This window comes from Terrapene carolina, unplaced genomic scaffold (genome assembly GCF_002925995.2).
Source record: "Terrapene carolina triunguis isolate 2854851 unplaced genomic scaffold, T_m_triunguis-2.0 Scaffold58, whole genome shotgun sequence".
Taxonomy (NCBI): Eukaryota; Metazoa; Chordata; order Testudines; family Emydidae; genus Terrapene; species Terrapene triunguis.
The window spans coordinates 70,127,755-70,151,664 of record NW_020664409.1 but is presented as its reverse complement, the minus strand read 5'-3'; the positions used below and the strand labels follow the sequence as shown (position 1 = coordinate 70,151,664).

The window sequence follows — 23,910 nt, the reverse complement described above, 5'->3', positions numbered from 1 at the left end:
TAAGTAAGCATGAGTCAACTTGTCTTTCGCAGCAGTGCAAAGCAAAACAATTAAAGTGTAAGCACTCACTAAAGAGACCTGCACATGATTATAGACAGCTCAGTGTGCAATGGCAGCAAATCCCCATTCTACCTTCCACCTCCCCCCATCTGCCCCCCCCCCCCCCCACACACAAAGAGACTATAGAAAAAAAAATACTGAAAATATAATACCATTATATAACATTATATAACACTTCGAGTGCTGTGTTCACTTCTGGTTATCTCATCAGAAAAAAGGTACAGCTGAAATGGAAGGGGGCCAGATGTGGGCAACAAAAATGATTTAGAGACTTGGAAGACTGCATATGTGAAAAGATTATAAAGATTAATACTGTTTCATTCAGTGAAGAGGTGATTAATTGAGGACATGATAGAGTGAAGTAACAAATGAGATTCACTATGTATACTGGGTGCTCCTTATTACTGTCTCACATGAAACAATAAAGGGACATCTGATCAAAATGAGAAGCAAAAAATTTAAAACTGAATAAAGGAAATATTTTCTTAGCTTGCAGCACTTGTTGCCATTAATGGCAAACAATTAGTAGGATTCAAAAAAGGATTTAATATTTATACGGATAATGTAAACAACCACATTTACGTTAGGATAAAAATGCATAAGGGATATAAACCGTCCTGCTTCATGGCGTAAGTCAATCATTGACCAACGGGGTCGGGAATAAACTTTTCCTTTAGCCGGTGTATTCCGTCATTGGATCCCTTATTGCACTTTAGATGAAAGTTAAATAGTAGTAATCCTGAGGGGCCATAAATAACCTGAAAAAATAACTTCCACATAATCAGTTTAGATTTCTTGTTTTTTGAATGTTGTGTTTTATGATATGTACGGCTGGGTCTTGTGCTATACCAATGACAGTTTAATATTAAAGTATTCATTATGCTGATGAGAATACTCTGGACCAGAATCCTACAGTCCATCATTACTCAAACAAAACTATCATTGACTTTCATTTCAGTGGTATTTTTGACCAAGAAAGAGTCCTAGGATTTGGTTCTTGAAGTTCATTGAATCATAGAAGATTAGGGTTGGAAGAGACCTTAGGAGGTCACATAGTCCAACCCCCTGCTCAAGCAGGAACAACCCCAACTAAATCATCCCAGCCAGGGCTTTGTCAGCCGGGCCTTAAAAACCTCTAAGGATGAGATTCCACCACCTCTCTAGGTAACCCATTCCAGTGCTTTCACCTAGTGAAATAGTTTTTCCTAATATCCAACCTAGACCTCCCCCACTGCAACTTGAGACCATTGCTCCTTGTTCTGTCATCTGCCAGCACTGAGAACAGCCTAGCTCCATCCTCTTTGGAACCCCTCTTCAGGTAGTTGAAGGCTGCTATCAAATCCCCCCTCATTCTTCTCTTCTGCAGACTAAATAAGCCCGGTTCCCTCAGCCTCTCCTCGCGAGTCATGTGCCCCAGCCCCCTAATCATTTTCATTGCTCTCCGCTGGTCTCTCTCCAATTTGTCCACATCCTTTCTGTAGTGGGGGGCCCAAAACTGGATGCAACACTCCAGATGTGGCCTCACCAGTACAAAATAGAGGGGAATAATCACTTCCCTCGATCTGCTGGCAGTGCTCCTATTAATGCAGCCCAATATGTCATTAACCTTCTTGGCAATAAGGGCACACTGTTGACTCATATCCAGCTTCTCGTGCACTGTAATCCCCAGGTCCTTTTCTGCAGAACTGCTACCTAGCCATTCGGTCCCTAGTCTGTAGCAGTGCATGGGATTCTTCCATCCTAAGTGCAGGACTCTGCACTTGTCCTTGTTGAACCTCATCAGGTTTTTTTTGGCCCAATTGTTATACCAATAGAATAAAAACCAGCCTGTAGCAGTGCATGGGATTCTTCTGTCCTAAGTGCAGGACTCTGCACTTGTCCTTGTTGAACCTCATCATATTTCTTTTGGCCTAATCCTCCAATTTGTCTAGGTCCCTCTGGACCCTATCCCTACTCTCCAGTGTATCTTCCTCTCCCCCCAAGCTTAGTGTCATCCGCGAGCTTGCTGAGGGTGCAATCCATCCCATCATCCAGATCATTAATGAAGATGTTGAACAAAACCAGCCTCAGGACCGACCCCTGGGAAACTCCTCTTGATACCGACTGCCAACTAGACATCGAGCCATTGATCGCTACCCGTTGAGTCCGACGATCTAGCCAGCTTTCCATCCACCTTATAGTCCATTCATCCAATCCATACTTTTTTAACTTGCTAGCAAGAATACTGTTGGAGATTGTATCAAAAGCTTTGCTAAAGTCAAGATATATCACATCCACCGCTTTCCCCATATCCACAGAGCCAGTTATCTCATCATAAAAGGTAATCAGGTTGGTCAGGCATGAGTTGCCCTTGGTGAATCCTGGTTGTCTGTTCCTGATGACCTTCCTCTCCTCCAAGTGCTTCAGAATGGATTCCTTGAGGACCTGCTCCATGATTTTTCCAGGGACTGAGGTGAGGTGAGGCTGACCAGTCTATAGTTCCCCAGATTCTCCTTCCCTTTTTTAAAGATGGGTACTATATTTGCCTTTTTCCAATCGTCTGGGACCTCCCCCGATCACCATGAGTTGTCAAAGATAATGGCTCTGCAATCTCATCAGCCAACTCCCTCAGCACCCTCAGATGCATTAGATCTGGACCCATGGACTTGTGCATGTCCAGCTTTTCTAGATAGTCCTTAACCTGTTTTTTCACCACTGAGGGCTTCTCACCTCCTCTCAGCAGTCTGGGAGCTGATCTTATCTGTGAAGACCGAGGCAAAAAAGCATTTAGGATTTCAGCTTTTTCCACATCATCTGTCACTAGGTTGCCTCCCCCATTCAGTAAGGTTCCCACACTTTCCCTGACCACCTCCTTGTTGCCAACATACCTGTAGAAACCCTTTTTGTTACTCTTCACATCCCTTGCTATCTGCAACTCCAATTGTGCTTTGGCCTTCCTGATTACACCTCTGCATGCTCAAGCAATATTTTTATACTCCTCCCTAGTCATCTGTCCAAATTTTCACTTCTTGTAAGCTTCCTTTTTGTGTTTAAGCTCACCAAAGATTTCACTCTTAAGCCAAGCTGGTCGCCTGCCATATTTCCTATTCTTTCTGAACATCAGGATGATTTGTTCCTGCGCCCGCAATAAGGCTTCTTTAAAATACAGCCAGCTCTCCTGGACTCCTTTTCCCCCTCATATTAGCCTCCCGGGAGATCCTGCCCATCAGTTCCCTGCAGGAGTCAGTCTGCTTTTCTGAAGTCCAGGGTTTGTATTCTGCTGCTCTCCTTTCTTCCTTTTGTCAAGATCCTGAACTCGACCATCTCATGGTCACTGCTGCCCAGGTTGCAACCCACTTCTACTTCCCCTACCAATTCTTCCCTGTTTGTGAGCAGCAGGTCAAGAGGAGCATGGCCCCTACATGTTTCCTCCAGCACTTGCACCAGGAAATTGTCCCCAACGCTTTCCAAAAACTTCCTAGATTGTCTGTGCACTGCTGAATTACTCTCCCAACAGATGTCAGGGTGATTGAAGTCCCCCATGAAAACCAGGGCCTGTGATCTGGAAACTTCTGTTAGTTGTCCGAAGAAAGCCTCATCTACCGCATCCTCCTGGTCTGGTGGTCTATAGCAGACGCCCACCACGACATCACCCTTGTTGCTCTCACTTCTAAATTTAACCCAAAGACTCTCAACAGGCTTTTCTCCAGTTTCATACTGGAGCTCTGAGCAATCATACTGAGCTCTTACATACAGTGCAACTCCTCCACCTTTTCTCCCCCACCTATCCTTCCTGAACATTTTATACCCATCCATGACAGTGCTCCAGTCATCTGAGTTACACCACTAAGTTGCTGTTATTCCTATCACATCATATTTCCTTGACTGTGCAGGACTTCCAATTCTTCCTGCTTGTTTCCCAGGCTTCTTGCGTTTGTGTACAGGCACCTAAGATATCTAGTCGATTGTTCTACTTTCTCAGTGTGAATCAGGAGACCTATCCTGTTGCACCTTCCTCCTTGTGTTTCCTCCTGGTATCCCACTTCCCTACTTACCTCTGGGCTTAGGTCACCATCCCCTGGTGAACCTAGTGTAAAGCCCTCCTTACTAGGTTAGCAAGCCTGCCTGCGAAGATGCTCTTCCCTTCCTTTGTTAGGTGGATCCCATCTCTTCCTAGCACTCCTTCTTCCTGGAACAACATCACATGGTCAAAGAATCCAAAGCCCTCTCTCCGATACCACCTGCGTAACCGCGCATTTACTTCCACAATTCGATGGTCCCTACCTGGGCCTTTTCCTTCAACAGGGAGGATGGACGTCTTGTGCCTCAAACTCCTTTAACCTTCTTCCCAGAGCCACGTTGTCTGCGGTGACCTGCTGAAGGTCATTTTTGGCAGTATCATTGGTGCCCACGAGGAGAAGTAGGAAGGGGTAGCAGTCCGAGGGCTTGATCAGTCTCCGCAGACACTCCGTCACATCCTGAATTCTAGCTCCAGGCAAGCAGCACACTGCCTGGAGTTGTATGTTAACTATTGAATCTGTGTGGATTTATAATTAAAATCAGTTAACAGTAATAGTACTGTAATAATGGCTTATACATACACAGAGCCACAGGAAGAATGCTAACTTTTTAATTGTTCCATATGTTCAACTTGCAGCCAAACAGCCAGTTAGTCCAGGATCAGCTATTCTGCATCCAACCCTTTCTCAGAGTTTGACTGTAGATGAGACCATAATGCCTGTTACTACAAGTGATAGAGCATATGTAGCTGACACAGAACCAGAAGAACCATGGTAAAGTACACCTTGAAATAGTTTCCTAAGTTGATGTCTATAAATAAGGCTATTACCATGTCAGAGGAAATTTGAGCCAGTTATAGACTTGCCATAGTCAGTGGGGCTCAGCATTTGATGCGGCACTCCCTAACTTGCAAAAGTAAACTGTGGTCACTATCCACAGTGGTCCAACTTCTGCCTTGAAGTGATAGGGTACAGCAAGAAAGCCAGCTGGGGCATCAGGTTTGACACTAGAAGATGCAATTGGTGATGCAGCAGATCTGATTGGCTGTTTTAACCATGTTCAGAATTCTAAAGCAATTTCATAATTATCTAGATCATCTAGTCATAGCAGGTATTAATATTAATTTATATAGCTTCCATAAGTGTTCGTTGTATACCACAGGTACAGCTGCATTACTGTGGTGCTCTGTAATGTGTATGCTGTTTCTACAATGATTGCCTGTATGTTTACTTAGTATTTTTTCCTCCCTTTTGTGTAGTATGGAGATAAGCGGAGAGGAGACAGAGAAAACTCCCAAAATGGATCGAAGAGACAAAATGTATTCACAGAATATAACCAGTGTAAAGGAGACTCCCAGCACTAGTGGCAGTGTAAATACAGGGACGGTATTACCCAGGATGCATAGAACGCTTGTGGTTGACCAAAAAAGTCAACCCCTCTCACCCTCTAAAATTTTAGGAGTTAATAGAAATAGAGAGAGAGCTTCACAGCAAGAGTCTAACTCCATTAAACATTATTTCCAGGCAGCTCCAAAGAAAAGGTATGTTCACGGAAATTCTTTTTTTTGGGGGGGTGGTATTTTTCATATTGTCAGATGGTGCTATTTTTGTTTTAGAAAGTAATTTGTTTTAGTTCAAGGGGCATACATTTTATTCCCAATGTAGATTTTACTACCTCACTAAGAAATTGAATTCCTCTATTCATTTTTTATTTTAAACTGGCCATTTCTAGGTATCTGTTTCCCCAAACAGAAAAGTGTATGCTAAGGTTGCTCAGATTCAAATCCCAACACAATCATGAAAAATGCAGAAAATCGTCAGTTGAGGCATATAAATAAAGATTGCCTTAACTCCCACTTGTATTATGCAATGTTCATGCAGACTCCCATGGACACCCAACAAACTCCCATGGACACCCAACATATAGCTAAGCACAGTGCACACAACCAAGTGCTCTAAACGCGTAAGCAACATTACAAAATCAAAATGAAGAAAATCATCACTTGTGGATTTTTGGATTCATATTCAGTGATTGTGCGTTGTTCACTTACTGAGTTTATCATGTTGAAAAATTCTTTGTTTCTTTCTGGCTAAGGGAAAGGATTGAAGAGGGAGAAACATCTGTACCTAAACTGGCAAAGATGGAGGAAAAATCATCTCCTCTTTCCAGTCAAACCCAACCCACAACTTCCTTGATGTGGAAAAGTAAAGTGGAACAGACTCAAAAGGAACAATATACCTTGGACCTGAAAACAAACCTTTCACCTGTAGATACAAGCCTAAAGCTTGCAATAGAAAGTAGCAAATCAGAGAAAGATAAAACTGTTACTAAAAATGTTTCCAGTGAAAAGCCTGCATCAAAGAAGAGAAAAGAGTTAAGTGATTTAGTTGAGGATGCAGCTACACTAGAGCTTGTGTTTGGGAGCAAAGAGCTGGATTGGGAAGCTGAAATGGGGGATTGTGGTGAGGAGCATGGAACCAATATGCAGAAAAAAAGACGTTTGGAAACGAAGGGGAAAAGGATTGAAGAAGAAAATGTAATTCAAGAAGAAGCCAATAGGATATTGGTAAGTAATGTTCTTTATTAATCACTTGTTATGGACCTGATCCTGCAAGTTACAGCATCATTGGAGGAGCCTGTGCAGCAGCATCTTGCAAGATTAGACTGTTAGCACAGAGACAAATGCAGCTTAAGAACAGATACCAGCTTTGAGCAGTTTGAATGCATTGTATTAGCTCTCATGCCGTTATAAACGAGCAGTAGGTATAGTCTGGGGATTTTATGTAAACATTTTGATGAATGAGTTAAAATACACCTCTACCCCAATATAACGCTGTCCTCGGGAGCCAAAAAATCTTACCGCGTCATAGGTGAAACCGCGTTATATCGAACTTGCTTTGATCCGCCAGAGTGCACAGCCCCGCCCCCCCCTACCCCCCTCCCGAGCACTGCTTTACCGCGTTATATCCAAATTCGTGTTATATCGGGGTAGAGGTGTATAGACTTCCTTGCTCTCCAGAAGTCACTATCCTGTAGCGTTTTTAGAGTTTATTTCCCCAGATGGAGGCACTTTGTAACTTTAAACCGGCATCAGTTATTTACACTTCATACTTTCTTTCTGAAGTTGTCAATTTGCTCTTGTTAAAGAAATACAGCCTTTGTAAGCAGAACAGCCAATCCTTTTCCTGTCCTGAAGAGAAGTTTTTTAGTACAATGTGCAGTTATTGTTATTAACTGTTATGCTCCTGAATTCCCAGGAGAAACTGTGTCAAGCTCCTTTCCAGCCAGAGAATTTCTGTACCTGTGTGTTGGGTGTCAGCAAGATGATATATTGTCAGATCATTATGTATTCTTAGCGTTCTCACCTAATAGCTCTCAAATAGCTACGCCCCATATGTGAAACAGAGACACTAAGCTGCATAGACAGATGTCTGATCTGATATGGGGTTAATTTCTTCACTATTTTTCTTAAACTATAAGTATATTGCAGCTTAAATATTTTAGCAAACCTTATGGGTTTATGAAAATCACTGTAAGTGATGAGTATCTGAAACATTTTGGTTGAATGTAAACAGCTCTTGTGACTTTTTTCTCTTTTTCCCCCTTTGGAAATATGCCTCTGTTTGCCACAGAGATTCTTTCCTAAGTAAAGCACTATCCCATTTTTGCCCTCCAAACATGCTCTTCTGTATGCTGACTCCATATATCAGTCTTTGTTGGGCTGCCACAGTAAATCAGACACACTTGTATGCACAATAGTAAATTAACTAATGTTGCTCGCCAATGAAAACTCCTTTTCTAGAGGTACATTCTGAAGTTTTGAAAGCATGCCACTTGGAAAAGCCAAGAATGTGTCAACAAAACTAGTCCCAGATTAGCATGCTGTGTGACCTTTAGCTAAACAGCAGATATTGGACACACAGGTTACACAACTTTTTTTATCTTCAGATTGTAGAAAGAAAACAGAGTTTTAAATGTTCTTATTTAACATTTATATAGCACCATAAATTTATACAAAACTTGTAGAAATGTAAAACTGTTCTTACTTGGGTGACCAGATAGCAAGTGTGAAAAATCATGACGCTTTTTTTTCCGCCGGGGGCAGGAGGAGGAAATATAGTTGCATATACAAGACAACTCCTAACACTGGGAATCTTGTCACCCTAGTTCTTACACCAAAGAGTGTATAATCAAAGTTAGACAATGTGAGTGATGGCAGCAGGCAAATGGAGGAATAAGGGTTATAACAAATAAAGGCTCATGTGATTGATTGTGTGGTTATGAGCTTGTGATTACTGACTCTTTTAAATTTGAGATTGAAGTAAAGTCCTAGAGGAAGAATAGAAGGCACTGGATGTTTGGTCTAATTAAAAATAAGTTACTTGGAGGAGGACAAGAGAAGATGCTTGGGAGAAGGATATTATTAAAAGCATAGGGGACAAGTGTGTGTATGTGGCGGTGTTAAGGGAGCAAGGATTAGGTTTAATTGACATAGTGGTAAAAACACCACAAGTTGCTGAAGCTTAATCTACACTGGTGGGAAAATGATCAGTGTAGACATGGCCTAAGTGCTGTAATAATAATAATGGAATTTTTTATTTGCGTCAAATAACTCTCCACATTATACAGTAAAGAATCCCCCCACTTCACCTATATTATGGAAGGTCAGCACCGAAAATTACTTGTTTGTTGAAATAAAGGAAGCTGATGACATTCACCTGAAAGAGAGCACTTCTTAAGTTTCTTTAGACATAGTAACTAGAGAATTTATTATAAGCTTAATTCTTCATGTGGTAGACAAGTTCTTGCCTGATAACTGTGGCCTGGAATCTTTTTTTTGTTTGTGTCCTTTTTCAGAGGTCAGATACGTGTTTTTGGACACTTTCTGGAATCTGAGGGTGCAAAGTCTGATTTGTACTGAGATTCTGGTCATGTGGCTGAGGTAAAAGTGTAGACAAGGCTTTAGTTTTCTGGTGTGAAAGAACATGTTTGGTATTGAGCCAAAAATGACAGGGGACTTTTGATAAAAGGCAAAATTTTAATCTAATCTGACCACTTGGGCCACTGCAAGTAAACACTTTAGGAAACGTTGAGTTGATACTAGCACCTTCCCCACCTGATTTTTTCATAACAAACATCATTTGTGACATCAACACACCTTTATAGCAGAAATAGAAAAGCCTTAGAGAAGTTATTAACTATTGAGCAAAATTGTGATGTGTAGTATTATGCTTTCCCTTCTTTAACTACAGGCTGTTAGGAGACTAGCCTTGATCCTAATCACAATTGCTCCCAAATTGACACTTACATTTAGTTATTTCCTGACCATGAACTCTGGGATATACTTTAAAATGGAAAACTAATAGTTTGATTCATACCTGAAAATTTAGTGATTTTCATAATCCTTACTGGTACGATTTTAGGAATTATGAATTCTTAAGGAAAAACACTTGTTTTCTTATACTAAAAAGGTAATCTGAACAAACCAGGGACAGTGGTTTTATTAGAACAATGCATTGCTAAAGTATATGTCCAGGGTATTTTAGGTTTTTTTTGTAAATATGCAGTCATAATTTACATTTACAATGATTGCTCTTCAAAATTGTTTGGTCAAACAGCAGGAAAATGAACTTGGCGCTGTTCCAACTTCAAAGAAGAAAATTGAGATTAAGCAAGAATCATCAGTTTTGGTAAGAAACTAGTCAAATGTAAGGAATACCTAGCATTAGTTAATACTCAGAAATGTGAAGGAAATGTATCAGTTTTTTGCTTTTAAAACTAAGTTCATATGTGTGCAGTGGACATAGGAGGGTTTGATGAATGAGGGCTTATTTAAACATAAAAGTTTTACCATTTTAACTATATCAGTATATAGTCAAAGACGTACAGGTACACCACCAACTTCTCTTATGTGGATGCAGTTACATTGGTATAAAAGTGCTTATCCCAGGTAGATTATTACCATAGGGGAAGGGAGATAAATACACCAGTAGAAGTCATCTTTTATATTGGTGTAACTGTGTCAATAATAGGGCTTTCAGTGGCATAAAATTATTACAGTAGAATAAATCACACCCTTAACCAAAATATTATTATTAACCGTGTTTATTATGGTAGTCATATGCCAAGAATAGGCCCTCCTTGTGCTAGGTGCTGTACAAATAGTAGTAGAATTCCTGTCCCAAAGAGTTTATAATCTGAATAGCCCAGACAGACACAGGGTGGGTGAAGGGGTATAACACACAAGCAAAGTAAAAATATGATGGCAGCAAATGTCATATTGGTTCCATAATTTTGAGGGGTTGGAAGATCAGCTAATTAGAGGGAAAATGAAGGAAGAAGGGGCACTGAAAGAAAGGGTGTGTGTGGACAGGGCAGGGGAGAAGAAGTTAAGAGAGTAGGTGTGGGGTGAAGATGACGTGAAGAGATCATGAGGGGGAGAGGGTTGAAGCAAACAGCCAATCAGCACAGGGCAGAGAAAGTCCAGTCAGGACCGTAGAAAGTTGTTTGAATGTCCAAAGGTCCCTGATTTGGCTGCTTCTGCAGCTGCTCCTATGGGCTGGAGTCTCTGGGTACATCTACACTGCTGCTGGAGATGTAATTTCCAGCTCGGGTAGATGTACACACGATAGCTGTGATCAAGCTGGTTTGCTAAAAATAGCAGGGTAGCCATGGTGGTGTAGGCAGCATCACGAGCTAAGCGCCGGCATACAGTCCCCTCTGAGACACCAAGTCCGTACTCAGTCGACTAGTCCAGTGGTGTGCAAACTTTTCCAGTCGCGCCCACGCCCTTACCATTAAAGGAATCTGTTCATTGTTTCCAAACACTCACGCGCGCGCGCACACACACACACACACTACTGCACAGCCAAGGCCTCCTCTGCACCAGGCTTATTTTATCTTCCAGCCAGTCTTTAACTGCTAGGGCAGGGCCAATACCTTCTCCTCTGCCCCACCCTCCTCTGGTTTTCAGGGTGGGGGAAACCACGTGTGATGGTCTCTGGGTGCGGAGGCAGAGCTGGGCACGGAGCCTGCTGGGGGTGGAAATTGTCGTGGCACACTGATCCACAGGCTGGGTGGCCCGCTGAGGTGAGTCGGGGTGGAGGTGGCGCTCTCTCCCCACCTCCCCTATGGGGGCTGGCCCAGGCCCTACTGCACGGAGCTGGCACAAGCTGCCTGGCATCGCCACTTGCCCCCCAAATGTTCCTCTGGGTGTGCCCCACAGTTTGCACACCACTGGACCTAGCTCATGATGTTGTCCACACTGCAGTGGTTACACTGCTATTTTTAGCGTGCTAGCTTGATCAAAGCTAGTGCTTGTACATCTACCTGAGCTGGGAATTGCATCTCCAGCTGCAGTGTAGACCCAAGCCCACATCTCGTTCCTCCCTGCAGTTTTTTCCCCAAAGCCACATGGCAAGGGGAGGAACCACCTGGGTCCGAGTTTCCCCAGAGTGGGGGTAACACTTAAGTTTAGCCTTAGTTTACTAGAAATCTAGTTTTAAATTTTAAGCCTTATCTAGACTGTTATGTTCTGAGCTAATATCTGCCTTCCATTTCTAACCCGTCAAGGGTACATTCTCTGATCTCTTAAAAATAGGCTCTTAGTTTACTGAACAAATTGAAGTTCTCCTTTCCCCTTTTTCCTCTCACAAGAACACTGACGGACTTCAAGATGTCTCCAGCAATCTGCCCAGCAGACTCTTGTTGACTGAATTTAGATCACTGGTTGTTAGCCATCCAAGGCCAAATAGTCTTGTTGCTGCACAAATCAATTATAAGCAACTGAACAACTTTAAGAAATTCAAAAAGGTGAGTGCATATTTTAAACTGCCACAAGATGGCACTGTTTGAAATAGCTATGTAAGTGCTGCTAATACAATAGAAATGTTATTAGATGAAAGGCATTCTTAGAGATTCTACTTCCACTTATATTTTATTAACTTACTGTCACCATTGTGGTAAAGAGCAAAATACTGTGGCTATTTTTATATTAATTTATCAGACAGATACCAGAGAAGGTTACCTCCCACCCACAGGCAACCCATGGGGGGGCATGCGGAGTCACGTGCCCCCCAGATTTGCTCCTTGCCTTGTACTGAGCATGCTCACATGGACTGAGCATGCCCTCACCCGCGTCTTCCCCCCATCAGCAGGCACGGGTCGTCTCTGCTTCCACCAGATGATTACCTAGAGACCTGTGTTCTTTTTGGAGGCTTGTGCAGTTCTTACTCAAGCTGACTCATTAAATGATACTGTGATCTTGAACAGTATTATAACTTCAGGTTGTATCTCCTCTTAGGCTTATTGTGTCACTTTCAAATAACCTATTGAGAACATATATTGGCTTGAAGTTTTACGTTTTGACTACGAAAATTTGGATTTCTAAACATACTACTAAAATGCATGTCTTATAAAACTAAGATCAACTGGGTTCTGAGAGTGACTTTTACAAAACTTTGTGTTCATTGTAGGAATATAGCTTCAGCCCAGAATTTAAAGAGAAAGTGCAGTGTAATCTAAGATATGCAATACACTACATTTAAGTAAAAAATGTAAATGCCTTTAAATGGACATGGTCATCTTGAAAATCACATGTGTATGAAAATATTGTACCTACCATAGTTCCAAGTAGCATTTTAAAATTGTTCAATAGAACATGCAATATCTTTGAATGTATCATCCTTTCCGTTCTGCATTACAAGTTCTTCTCTACATCAGACTGGATTAGAAACTTAAAATATCAGTTTCTGTTGTTTTCAAATGCATTTAAAATGTATTAGCTTATTAATTTAACAGATTAAAAATATAACTAGTCACAGGTCTTTCTTTGGGGGGAGGTTTGCAGGTGGTGTGCTATTTAAGTAGAACTATTCATTGCACAGATACTGTTAGACAAATTGGATGAAAGGTATTCTGCCACTGTAAATTTATTAGAGGTGACTACTCTTGTTTTGCACGGTTGTCAGCCTGCACTGTAACAGCAAACATTTCTTGTCCAACAGGTACCTTATCCTGGAGCAGGACAACTTCCACACATTATTGGAGGATCAGATCTGATAGGTCACCATGCCAAAAAGAATTCACAGTTGGAAGAATGGTTAAGGCAGGAAATGGAGGTAAGGAATTCTTTCCAGGCAACAAAACAACTGCAGTCCTTTCCAAGAACAGGGCAGCTCTGTACTAAAAGTTGAGCCTATATGCTGAACAAATCTGCCACTTAACACATCCAAAAAGGTGTTAAGGATGTGACCCAAATAAACAAAAGGGGTTCAATGATAAGGCTGACATTCTACTGATTCTTTTGGATAAATCTGATATGTAATATTAATAAAAATTTTAATAAAATGTTTAAATCTTTCACACTGTCGGTACAGAGGAGACTGCTGTAAAGGAAAAGGCACTGACCTAGGAGAAGTTTATTTTACTCAGTCATTAAAATCACTATTTTATTGAAGCTCAGCCCTGCATGAATTCTGAGTGTGGCAGTGAAAGTTTTTACATTAACAAGCTCAGCGACCTCAGCGTTCAAGGTGCTCAGTGCAGCACTGCTGATGGTCTGCTCACAGACTAGAATGCAGTTGATATTCAGATGAAAAATATATAAGAGATGTGCATGTTGTAATCAGGAGACTGAATGTTGTGTTTTTCACTAGAGAACATATTGCCATTTGTATGTAATTTATGTCTTGCTGTAGCAGTTCTCAACTTTTTCATTTTGTGTGCTGCTTCTTTAAAAAAAGCTCCTCTCACGGGCCACATCCCATCCCAATCTCCCACTCTACATTCCATATCTTTCCTGTGGTATCAGTATTACTTGGTTAATTGGAAAGGTAATAAGACAGTATTAAGGAGAAAATGTGATAGGTGGGACTTCTTGAGTTTTTTACTCCATTCCCACTTCTGTATTTGCTGTTTATTTCCTCTCCCTGATTTTAGCAGTTGATTTCAGCGCTAGATTTTACCTTGCAGTAAAGCACTGCATAATCTCGCCTGGCCACGTTGAAATTTGTTGTCTTGGGTGCTTGTTATCCTAATTTGGCATCCACCACAAATTTACTCATTGTTGAATTTATATGAGGCACACCTATGAAGGACATGAGCAGTGGAGCAGAGAGGTTCTGACTCCTTTTTCCCCTCTCACCCTCCAGCTCAGGTAGCTAAAAAAGCCTTTGGAAGCCCTAAAATTAACCATAACCTGGATTCCAATTAACAAAGTATCCCCTCTTGAAAACAGCCATAGATGCTTTACTCCCATGACAGAAGCAACTCCGGTTAGAAGAGGTCAGCAGACTACAGTTTGAGAGTATGCTGTTACCCAAATTTTTTAAAGTTCAGAATATAGTTTGCGTAAAAAGGTACCATGCCAGCATGTTGGCCTAACCCTGAGAGATGCTAAAGCTCTGCGGCTTGTATTGTCTTTAGTTGTGGATGTTCAGCACTTCTCCGGCTCAACTCTTAAAAATTTTATAGCAACACAAGGGATCAAACTCATAGGACAGTTTAAAATGGTGAAATTTGCAGCTCCTTTTGCCCCTTCCCTTTTCGCCACCAAAGCATACATGTTACACTTAGATAGCATAGATTTTAACTTAGACTCACAACATACCACTTACACACCCCTGTAACTCATCACCTGTATTAGAGAGACTTAATTACTCAAATTCAAAGTTGGTGCTGTGCAGACTCAGTTGCTGAAAGATGATAGCACTGAATGAAAAAACTCTGTAGCAGGAAGGTATAGGTAGTTGTAAACTAAAGTAGGTCATCCATTACTTTAACTTGCATCTCCTTGGCATAAGTTACATTAACTTACAGCTACTTGACACTGTGTAAAGGAGTCTGCCTTCACACCACCGCTGAACTAGTTTCAGAGTTTAAAACTAATTGTGACAGAACTCAAAATTTTGACCAATAGGTTTCTGCTTGTTGCAGTTTTAGTAGGACATTCCTGCTTCTGAAAGTTCCGTCATGACAAGTAATGTAAAGCCCTGGATATTTTTCCATCCCCTTCATTTTTGTCTGACACAGGACAGCTACACTGTGCAGTTAGCCCAGGTAATTGGCACCTGGGTCTGAGCATTTGCATTAGCCTAGCCTGAGTATGAGCATTCCCACAACAAAGCTGTCCCCCTGTTACTGTGTCCTCATTATTACTGCCCTCATCCATGAATGTCTGGGAGCACAGTCTATGGGTTTTTTGTGCAGAAACTCTCTAATATTCTTTTCCAGTAAATTGTGGGAGAACTTCTCGGTCCTTTGGAGGAAATTGTGGGAAAGGGTTTTGTAAGACTTTCAGCACACGAGTGGTCTTTCCTGCATCTTCACTGCAAAGTATGCAAGTTCTAGCCTGAGCTAAATCACAGCTCTGGCTTTAATCCGTACCCCTACCCATGCAAGCAAGCATAAATTCAAAGTCCAAATAAGCACATGCTTGAGGGTTTTGTGTGTGGATGAGAGTGGTTTGGGCAAAAACATGTAAGAGCATGGTCTAAGACTAACTACAGTGATGACATTCCCACAAGTGTCTGATCGTTTTTCAGATTGGTTTCTGTAACTATGGTCTACTTTAAGAATTGAAAACCATAATCTGACATTCCTGTAAAACGCATTGTATGTGACGTATTCACAGCAAGATGTCTCAGTACAGGACTGTTGTGTTAGTATGAACAATATTGAAGAGATTTACTTTATTTTGTCAGGAACAGAATCGGCATGCAAGAGAGGAATCACTCGCTGATGATCTCTTTAGGTAAGGGATTTTTTTGTTAGTGCTTTTAAAAGGTCTGATATGTTATACACCTCACTTATTTTCTGGACAAATTTCAGTTTTCTAATTAAACCATGATGGCTAATGCTCCATTGGCGGCCTCCTTTCTTGATACCACATCTGAGTAGAACGTGGCATCCTCTTCTGCTCTTTCCTAACTTACTTTATACCTTAAACTTCATCAGTTCCTGAGCCATACATGACTCCTTTTAATGTAATGTTCAAAACTACTAGTCTTATTGGTAATTAGAGCCTTTTCAGATAGAATTGTTGCTGCGTCATCTCCGTCCTATAAACTCCACTTTAGCCCCTAATTCCAGGAACCTGGGGATTAAGTTTGAATCAAGAGTCACTTTCCTACTTGTGAGGATGCAGCTTTCCTTCCTGCTATCAGAGTTTGCCAGTGCCTGTCTCCCTATTGGTTGGAAGGTTTTGCTCTGGCTGAACCAGAGACTCCCCTTTCCAACATAAACAAAACTAGTCCAAAATAAAAGCAGATTGCTTGGGTTATAGTGCTGTAATCAGAGTCTGGGGGGACCCTCTCCATTTTTCACAGGGGGGCTCATACCTTTTCACACAGAGATCCTAAATGGGCCTTTGCCCCATTCATTTCCAGGCTTCTGCCCAGGCTGCTGCTTCGGCCCTTTCCTCATGAAAAGATCAGTACTGCGCTTCCCTTGTTTCCTTTTTGGTAGAGCGACTCTCAGCAGGTCTTGCCATCTTCCTGATCTCTCTCTCCAGAATAAAGCAAGCCTTTTTATACCCAGCATGCTGTTAGAAGCCTACAGTTCCCCTGGTTCTGTGGCTCCTGATTGGACTACAAGGCACAGAATCCCTCTGTTTGGGGCAGGGCCCATGCCACAGGAGTGAGGTGACATCTCTTATCCTGGCTCAAGACATTGTTATGCTGCTGTATCTTGTACGTCTGTAAATCTACCCTGTGTAAAGCACCTTCTCTTCCATAAACCCTCTTCACCAGTTTTCTGCTGATATCTTCATTTTACTTTTACTCCTCCTCCCCTGTCTGCCCTCTTTAGAGACATTAGATTCTTCTTCCACACTATTCCTTGGCCAGTTCATTCTCTGCCTCTCTACATCCTCTTTTCCTAGGCATGAGTCTTAACCCAATCTCTAATAATAAACAAAAATGGAAGCCCACTGCTAGGCAGTCTGCTTCTCTTTATTCAGTTTTTCTCTTTAAAAGTCACTGTATTTTTCTGCACTGTTCCAACATATGCAAATTGTATGATATGTATTGTAAACTATATGGTTTACTTGTATGTTTATGTATAGATTGTAACCTGGAATGAAGTATTTTGTGATTATTGCTAGAGCTCTTTTTCCCCCCCAGTAATTACAAGAGTGACTCTCAATTCACACACATTCACTTAGTTAAATCCTTATTTGCAACTTCACCAACAATATGATTGTTTAGATTGAATTAATTTTTCATTGCTCGTTAAACCTGCTACTGTTGGAACTTTTAACTAGGGGTGGCAGAACCCAGAAAAATTCCAGCTCTGATTGTTTAATTTTACAGTTGGCAAAATTATGCAAAAATCACAATTTGCAGAATCCAAATTCCTCTGTAAAAAAAGAACAGAAATGCCTGGGCAGTAGAATAATGTATGAGTAGGGCCCTAACATTCACAGCCATGCAAAACGCGTCACGGACCGTGAAATCTGCTCTTTTGTGTGCTTTTACCCTATACTATACAGATTTCATCGGGGAAACCAGTGTTTCTCAAATTGGAGGTCCTGACCCAAAAGGGAGTTGCAGGAGGGGTCACAAGATTATTATAGGGGGGTTGCGGTATTGCTACCCTTACTTCTGCGCTGCCTTCAGAGCTGGACGGCCGAGAGCAGGGGCTGTTGGACGGACACCCAGCTCTGAAGGCAGCGCCTTGCCAGGATCAGCGCAGAAGTAAGGGTGGCAATACATAATATACCATACCACCCTTACTTCTGCACTGCTACCTTCAGAGCTGGGCGGCCAGAGACTGGCGGTTGCTGACTGAGGGCCCAGCTCTGCAGGTAGCAGAGCAGAAGTAAGGGTGGCAATACGTCACCCTTACTTCTGCGCTGCTGATGGTGGTGGCTCTGCCTTCAGAGCTGGGCTCCCGGCCACCAGCAGCAGCGCAGAAGTAAGGGTAGCAGTACCACACACACACCTTTTTGGGTCAGGACCCCTACAATTACAACACTGTGAAATTTCAGTTTTAAATAACTGAAATCATGAAATTTATGATTTTTTAAATCCTTTGTGAAATTGACCAAAATGGACCCTGAATTTGGTAGGGCCCTAGATATGAGACTAAAACTTGTGCTTAGTCTACAAGTATTATTGCAAAACTGAATTAAAGAATGCTGTTTGCCATAGAATGTTTGTTGTGAAGTGGTAGTAAGAAGAGCACAAATCATCAAAGAATGCCACAATTTTTATCATCAAACATGTTAGAATACTTTCTTTGTTGCCTTTATAAAACACCCTTCATCATAGTATTCTACCGAGGCTGCAATTTATTTTTATGCTGCTTTTGATATTTAGTTTTAATATTTACTAGCGGTTCTGTGTACTCCCTAGCTACCACATCTGGTCCCCCTGTCAAAGACTCTGCATGTCCCTTCTTCCCACCCACCCTTATTTTTTCTTTTTCTTTGTCTGGGAGCTAATAGTTTGCAGTATTGTTGTACCCATCTTAGGAGATACTAGATCATTCACAATGTCAACATGTTAAAATCTACTGGGAGGATGGGCAGAGGTGAGGGGTGCAGTGGATGTTATGCTGAAAGATGGTGATGGCTGCCGTCAGCCAGTTCTTTGATCTCTAGAGAATTACAGAAGTTGCTGGGTCTAATAACTATATGCAAGGGGCTCACCCATTTTCCCTTCCCAATTTTCACCACAATCAATAGGCTGCTGCCCATTGCTGCCTAGAACATTCCCTGGGAGTTTGGAATTGATCGGATGCAAAACTCAAAAAATTACAGCATTATATCCATGTGTACCTCATGAGAGGCACTAAATTCCCCAGTAGCAACTACGTAGTATTGCCAGTTTCCAGAGATGAAACATCGAGTTGGACCCACAAAAATCATGATTGGCCCAAAAATCATGACATTTTAAAAAAAGATTATATTGCGTTTTTTAGGCCAGTCTCTTGATTTTTGAACTCCCCTACCCATTCCCAGGGTATGTGTATGGGACAATTAGTATTGCCCACTCTCCCACAAGTACCAGATAAGGTGATTTTGGCCCTGCTGCAGGAGCTCTCACTACCACATCTGCCTGTCTCCTGCCCAACGGTTAATCCTGTCCTCCAGTCCCCCATCAGTTCTCTCCCCACCCAGTCCCCTCAATTCAGCCATCCCTCAGTTCAGTCCTCCAGTCCCCATCAACACCACCTCTATCAGTTCAGCTCCCGTACTCCAGCGACCCCCGCCGCCCTCAGTTCACCCTCCCCAGCACTCATCCCATCTGTTCAGAACCCACCATCAATACAGCGCCCCCACCCTCCTCACTGCAATCTCTAGCCTCACCTCTGCTCTTTAGTGTTCTTCACCCTCCCCAGGCCTGGGAGGCTGCAGTGGGGTCCCTTCTCCTACTTCCCAGGTTGGTAGGGGAGCAGCTGCCCTGGCCACGCCTGGGGCGGCTGACAGGATTTCAAAGTAAAATTAAGCCTCACTTTTAGAACTCTTAAATGGCAGGGGTTTTTTTTTGTTTGTTTGTTTTTCCAATTGATTCAATTGCTTATTTGAGGATTGGCCCTCTCCCTTCTTTATGTCCCAGGGCTCGGCTACACTAGAGCAGCGGTTCTCAAATTTCATTGCACCGTGACCCCCTTCTGACAACAAAAATTACATGACCCCAAGAAGGGGGACTGAAGCCTGAGCCCTGCCACCTGTGGGGGGTCGAAGCCAAAGCCTGGGGGCTTCAGCCCTGGATGGTGGGAGCTGTAACCTGAGCCATGCCACCCGGGGCTGTAGCTGAAAGCTGAGCCCCACTGCCCAGGGCTTAAGCCTTCGGGCTTCGGCTTCAGTCCCGGGCAGTGGGGCTTGGGCTTCAGCTTCAGCCCTGGGCCTGAGCAAGTCTAATGCCAGCCCTGGTGACCCCATTAAAATGGGGTCGCGACCCATTTTGGGGTCCTGACCCATAGTTTGAGAACCGCTGCACTAGAGAGTTTGTACTCTCTACTAGTGTAGCTGCTCTTAAGCTGACAGGAGAGAGCTCTCCTGTCAGCTTTACTACTGCAGCCCCCGCGAGCGGTGGTAGCTATGTCAGCGGGAGAGGCTCTTCCATCGACATACCATTGTCCACACCGGCACTTATGTCAGTGTAACTTATGTTGTTCAGGGGGATGATTTATTCACCCCCTTGAGCGACGTAAATTATGCCAACGTTAGCTGTAGTGTAGACATAGCCCCATATGAAGTTTCTTTTCCCTGCTGGGGTGTAGCCACAGTGTCTCTTCTCCCCACTGTTAGTTTGATAGCTTTGTTTATCTGATATGTAAATAAATTCTCATTGTCTTTCAAAGTACTTTGGAATTAACTGCCAGATAGAGAAACCACATTCCTTCCTTGAGGGTGGGGTAACTCCTGTTTGACTGGAAATATGAAAAAAAATCCTGACATTTGAGAGTTCTATTGAGAGATCATGTGTGAGGCTTAATTTTACTCAGAAATCGTGACTCTCACGATCAGTTTACGAGAGTTGGCATGTCTAACTGGGTGGGTGAACCCAGACAATAGTTACGCTCTCGACAACTCTCACAGGAAAATGATAAAAGACAAAAACACCTTGTCACCTCTGAGAGAATGATCACTTAGCAAAAAGTGTTCAATCTCTGACCTATCAGTCCTCATCCTCAAAGGAAACCTGCACAACGTTTTCAAAAGACAAGCTTGGGAACTTAAATTCATAACTTTGCTAGACACTAAAAATCATGGACTGAACAGAAAGAGTGGATTTTATGGCTTATTACAACAATCTGTAGCCCACAAACTGCCTGCCCAGCTGCTCCCCACCGAACTGGAGGGGTAACAAGCCACTTCACCTTAAATCATAGGCACTGGCTTAATCAGATGCTGGGGGATGCTTGACCCCCCGCTCTCCCTCAGGCCCCACCCCTTCCCCTGCCCTTGCCCCGCCTCTTCCTGCCCCACTCCTCCCCCTCCCTCCCATTTCCTCCTGCATACTGCAGAACAGCTGATCGAGGCAGGTGGGAGGTGCTGGGAGGGTGGGAGAGGAGCTGATCAACGGGGCTGCTGGGGAGCGAAGGGGGAGGCACTGATCTGCGCGGCTGCCGGTGGGTACTGAGCACCCGCTATTATTTTTCCCATGAGTGCTTCAGCCCTGGAGCACTCATGGAGTCAGCGCCTATGCCTTGAATGGTCCCTTGAAATATGTGTTAACTACTTATGCTGAATTATCTGTTACACCTTGTATTTAGCTGTTACACTAAGCACGTTTCCCAGACCTGAAGAGCTTTATGTATCTTGAAAGCTTGTCTTTCACCAAGAAGTTGGTCCAATAAAAGATACTATGTCACCTACTTTGTCTCTCTAATATCCTGGGACCAACACAGCTACAACACTACTGCATACAGCATTATAGCCAGCCAGACAAGCGGAGAAATGCCATCAAGTTGAGTGTAGGGCTATGTCTACACTGGCAACTGAACGACAAAACTTTTGTCTTTCAGAAGTGTTAAAAAAACACCCCCCCAAAAGACAAACGTTTTGTCGACGACAAGTGCTGGTGTGAACAGCTCTTTGGCGAGAGCCGATAAAGAGCAGCTACACTGCGTGCCTTTTAGCGACACAGCTGTAGCTACACAACCCTGTCGCTAAAAGCTGCGTAGTGCAGAAATAGCCAAACATCCTGCTCCACTCAGCCAAAAAGTATATGCTGGATCTTTAGTTTCCCTATCTGAGGGAACTAGTAGTAGCTGTGGGACTTGAATTGCATCAGTTATGTGTAATTTAAACAAAATGTGATTTCTTTAAAAAAAAAAAAAAAAAATCCTGTATGCTATTACAGAACACATTTGTTATTCACCAGCTGAACTAGTGATTTGCGGTATAAAGTATTATAGCATATTCAAACAAGTAAGGAGCCTTTCCAAATTCTGAGTGTATTAACAGCATGCAGCCTGTGATAGTTATTCACAGTTCATTTCCTCCCCCCTCCCCCCCCAAAAAAAGGATAAATGAGTTGCCTAGGAACAGCAATGACCTGTAATACATTTCTAGTTAAGTGGTGATGTAAATTGGCTCACAAGTTGAGACATTTTCCTGTCTGAGAGAGAGAGAGAGAAGAAAGCTTAGTAAATGGAATCAGATTTAGGGGAAGTAAAACTGCCTGATCACTCGGTTGTGGCTGTAACCTATTCATCTGTGAAAACAAAGCAGGTTAGAAGCAAAGTTTTTTGTTTGTGTTTTGGCCTGGGGGTGGGAGGCAGGCCTGGAGAGAAAAAAGGACAAGGTTTGAATTCAAAGTATAAACACATTCCGGGGCACTAGTTAATCATTTTGTACCCTATCAAAAAAGTTCATTAAAAGATCAAGCAGTAGGCAGGAGCTGGAGAAGAATCAAGTGTGGGAGGAGAAGTGGAAAGAATTGGTAAATGCTTCTGTGAACTGAGCTGTAGCATATGACATGGTCACTATCGGTAACTTCATTGTTATTGAGAGGAAGTCCTTTCAGTATTAGTCTGTGAAAATTCTTGCAGCAAGAAATAGCAGCTTTCATGGTGAAATATGTCTACAGATTTTCATTTGATTGCAATATTAAAGCATCTAAAAATCCCAGAAGATAGTAAGTTACCAAGTTACTTTTAACCAAAACCACTCACAAATTCTAGAAATGGCACACAGTCCAGGTGTAACCCTTTTTATTTTACTGGCAATAAAAAACACAGTGCTGCAAGAGGCTGAACACCCTCAACATCTATTGACTTAGGTGGGAGTAGAGCGTGCTCCTGCCCCCATCAGAAAATGAAATGTCCACTTTTAACTGTTTAAATCAAACATTTAGCTTTGAATATCTGAAATAAATAGTTGGTATCTGTTTACTTATAACATTTTTTCCCTTTTACTGCAGATATGATCCTAATGTGAAAAGGAGAAGATAAATTCTCTTGAATTTACAATGAACCTACAGCAAAATCATCTTGACACCATGGTTGCTGCTTCCAGTGTACAATATGTATAGGAGGTTTAAATTCTCTTGTTATAACAATTGTTTTAAGTCCTGCTTTTATTAAAGGAAAACAGAATCCGTTTTATGTTGTTTTGGCATTTCTAGAGTACACATTTCTGGTTTCAAGACTTCAAACTCCTTTGCTTCAAAGCAGTGCTATAGTACAACATTATAGATATTTAAGGCTTCACTTCAAGCCTTCTTCTGTCTGTTTGAGATACACTTCTGCTATTACTCTGTTGTTCTGAAAAAAGACCCAGTTAATTTGTTTAGCTCTTTGTGTAACAGTAATAATTTGCTGTACAATAGGGCTCAAAGCACAAACACTTAAACTACATAAAACAGACATGGTCGGGGCAGCAATCTCTCTTATTGGACCAACTTTTGTTGGTGAAAGAGATTACCTCACCCCCATCCCTCTTATGGCGCTAATAACACTGTAAACTACCTACAGTGGTTTAAAACAACCCTTTAATCTTAAGGTGACAACTTCAGCACCTGTTTGCATTTCTGCAACAGAACTGGCTCTGTTATTTAAAGTGAAACTTTATAAGCCTCTTTTAATGGGATGCAGGGTTTTATTTTAAATGTTATCTATGACTCTGCCCTCATTAGGTTTGAAATAGTAGCCACAGCAGTAAGGATGGTTGTGGATGGCAGAATTCTAAAACTTTCCTACCCACTAGAGACAGGGATTTTATTCTGACAACTATGTTATCCAACTGGTAAACAGCATTGTTGTTAGTGTGCTCAGAATAAAATCTCTCTTCACACCAGGTGAAGGAAAGCCGGTCTAGAACCTGCTAGCTATGATTCGACTTGTGGTTAACAGGTCTGGTTAACTTTTTATTCACATGGTGCACAGCATTCGATGTAG

At 42.2% G+C, this 23,910-nt stretch overlaps 1 protein-coding gene across 1 annotated transcript in view; it reads left to right on the top strand.

Moving 5' to 3' along the window:
* The window catches only part of NBN (nibrin), a 72,447-nt gene extending 49,332 nt beyond the window's left edge, over nt 1-23,115 (top strand). The window contains exons 7-14 of the mRNA XM_029913360.1: nt 4,645-4,832; nt 5,318-5,599; nt 6,154-6,625; nt 9,678-9,749; nt 11,716-11,871; nt 13,065-13,178; nt 15,762-15,811; nt 22,935-23,115. Coding sequence (XP_029769220.1) covers nt 4,645-4,832; nt 5,318-5,599; nt 6,154-6,625; nt 9,678-9,749; nt 11,716-11,871; nt 13,065-13,178; nt 15,762-15,811; nt 22,935-22,965 — 1,365 coding nt within the window. The 3' untranslated portion in view covers nt 22,966-23,115. The remainder of the gene's footprint in view (nt 1-4,644; nt 4,833-5,317; nt 5,600-6,153; nt 6,626-9,677; nt 9,750-11,715; nt 11,872-13,064; nt 13,179-15,761; nt 15,812-22,934) is intronic.
* Nucleotides 23,116-23,910: the final 795 nt, after the last annotated feature.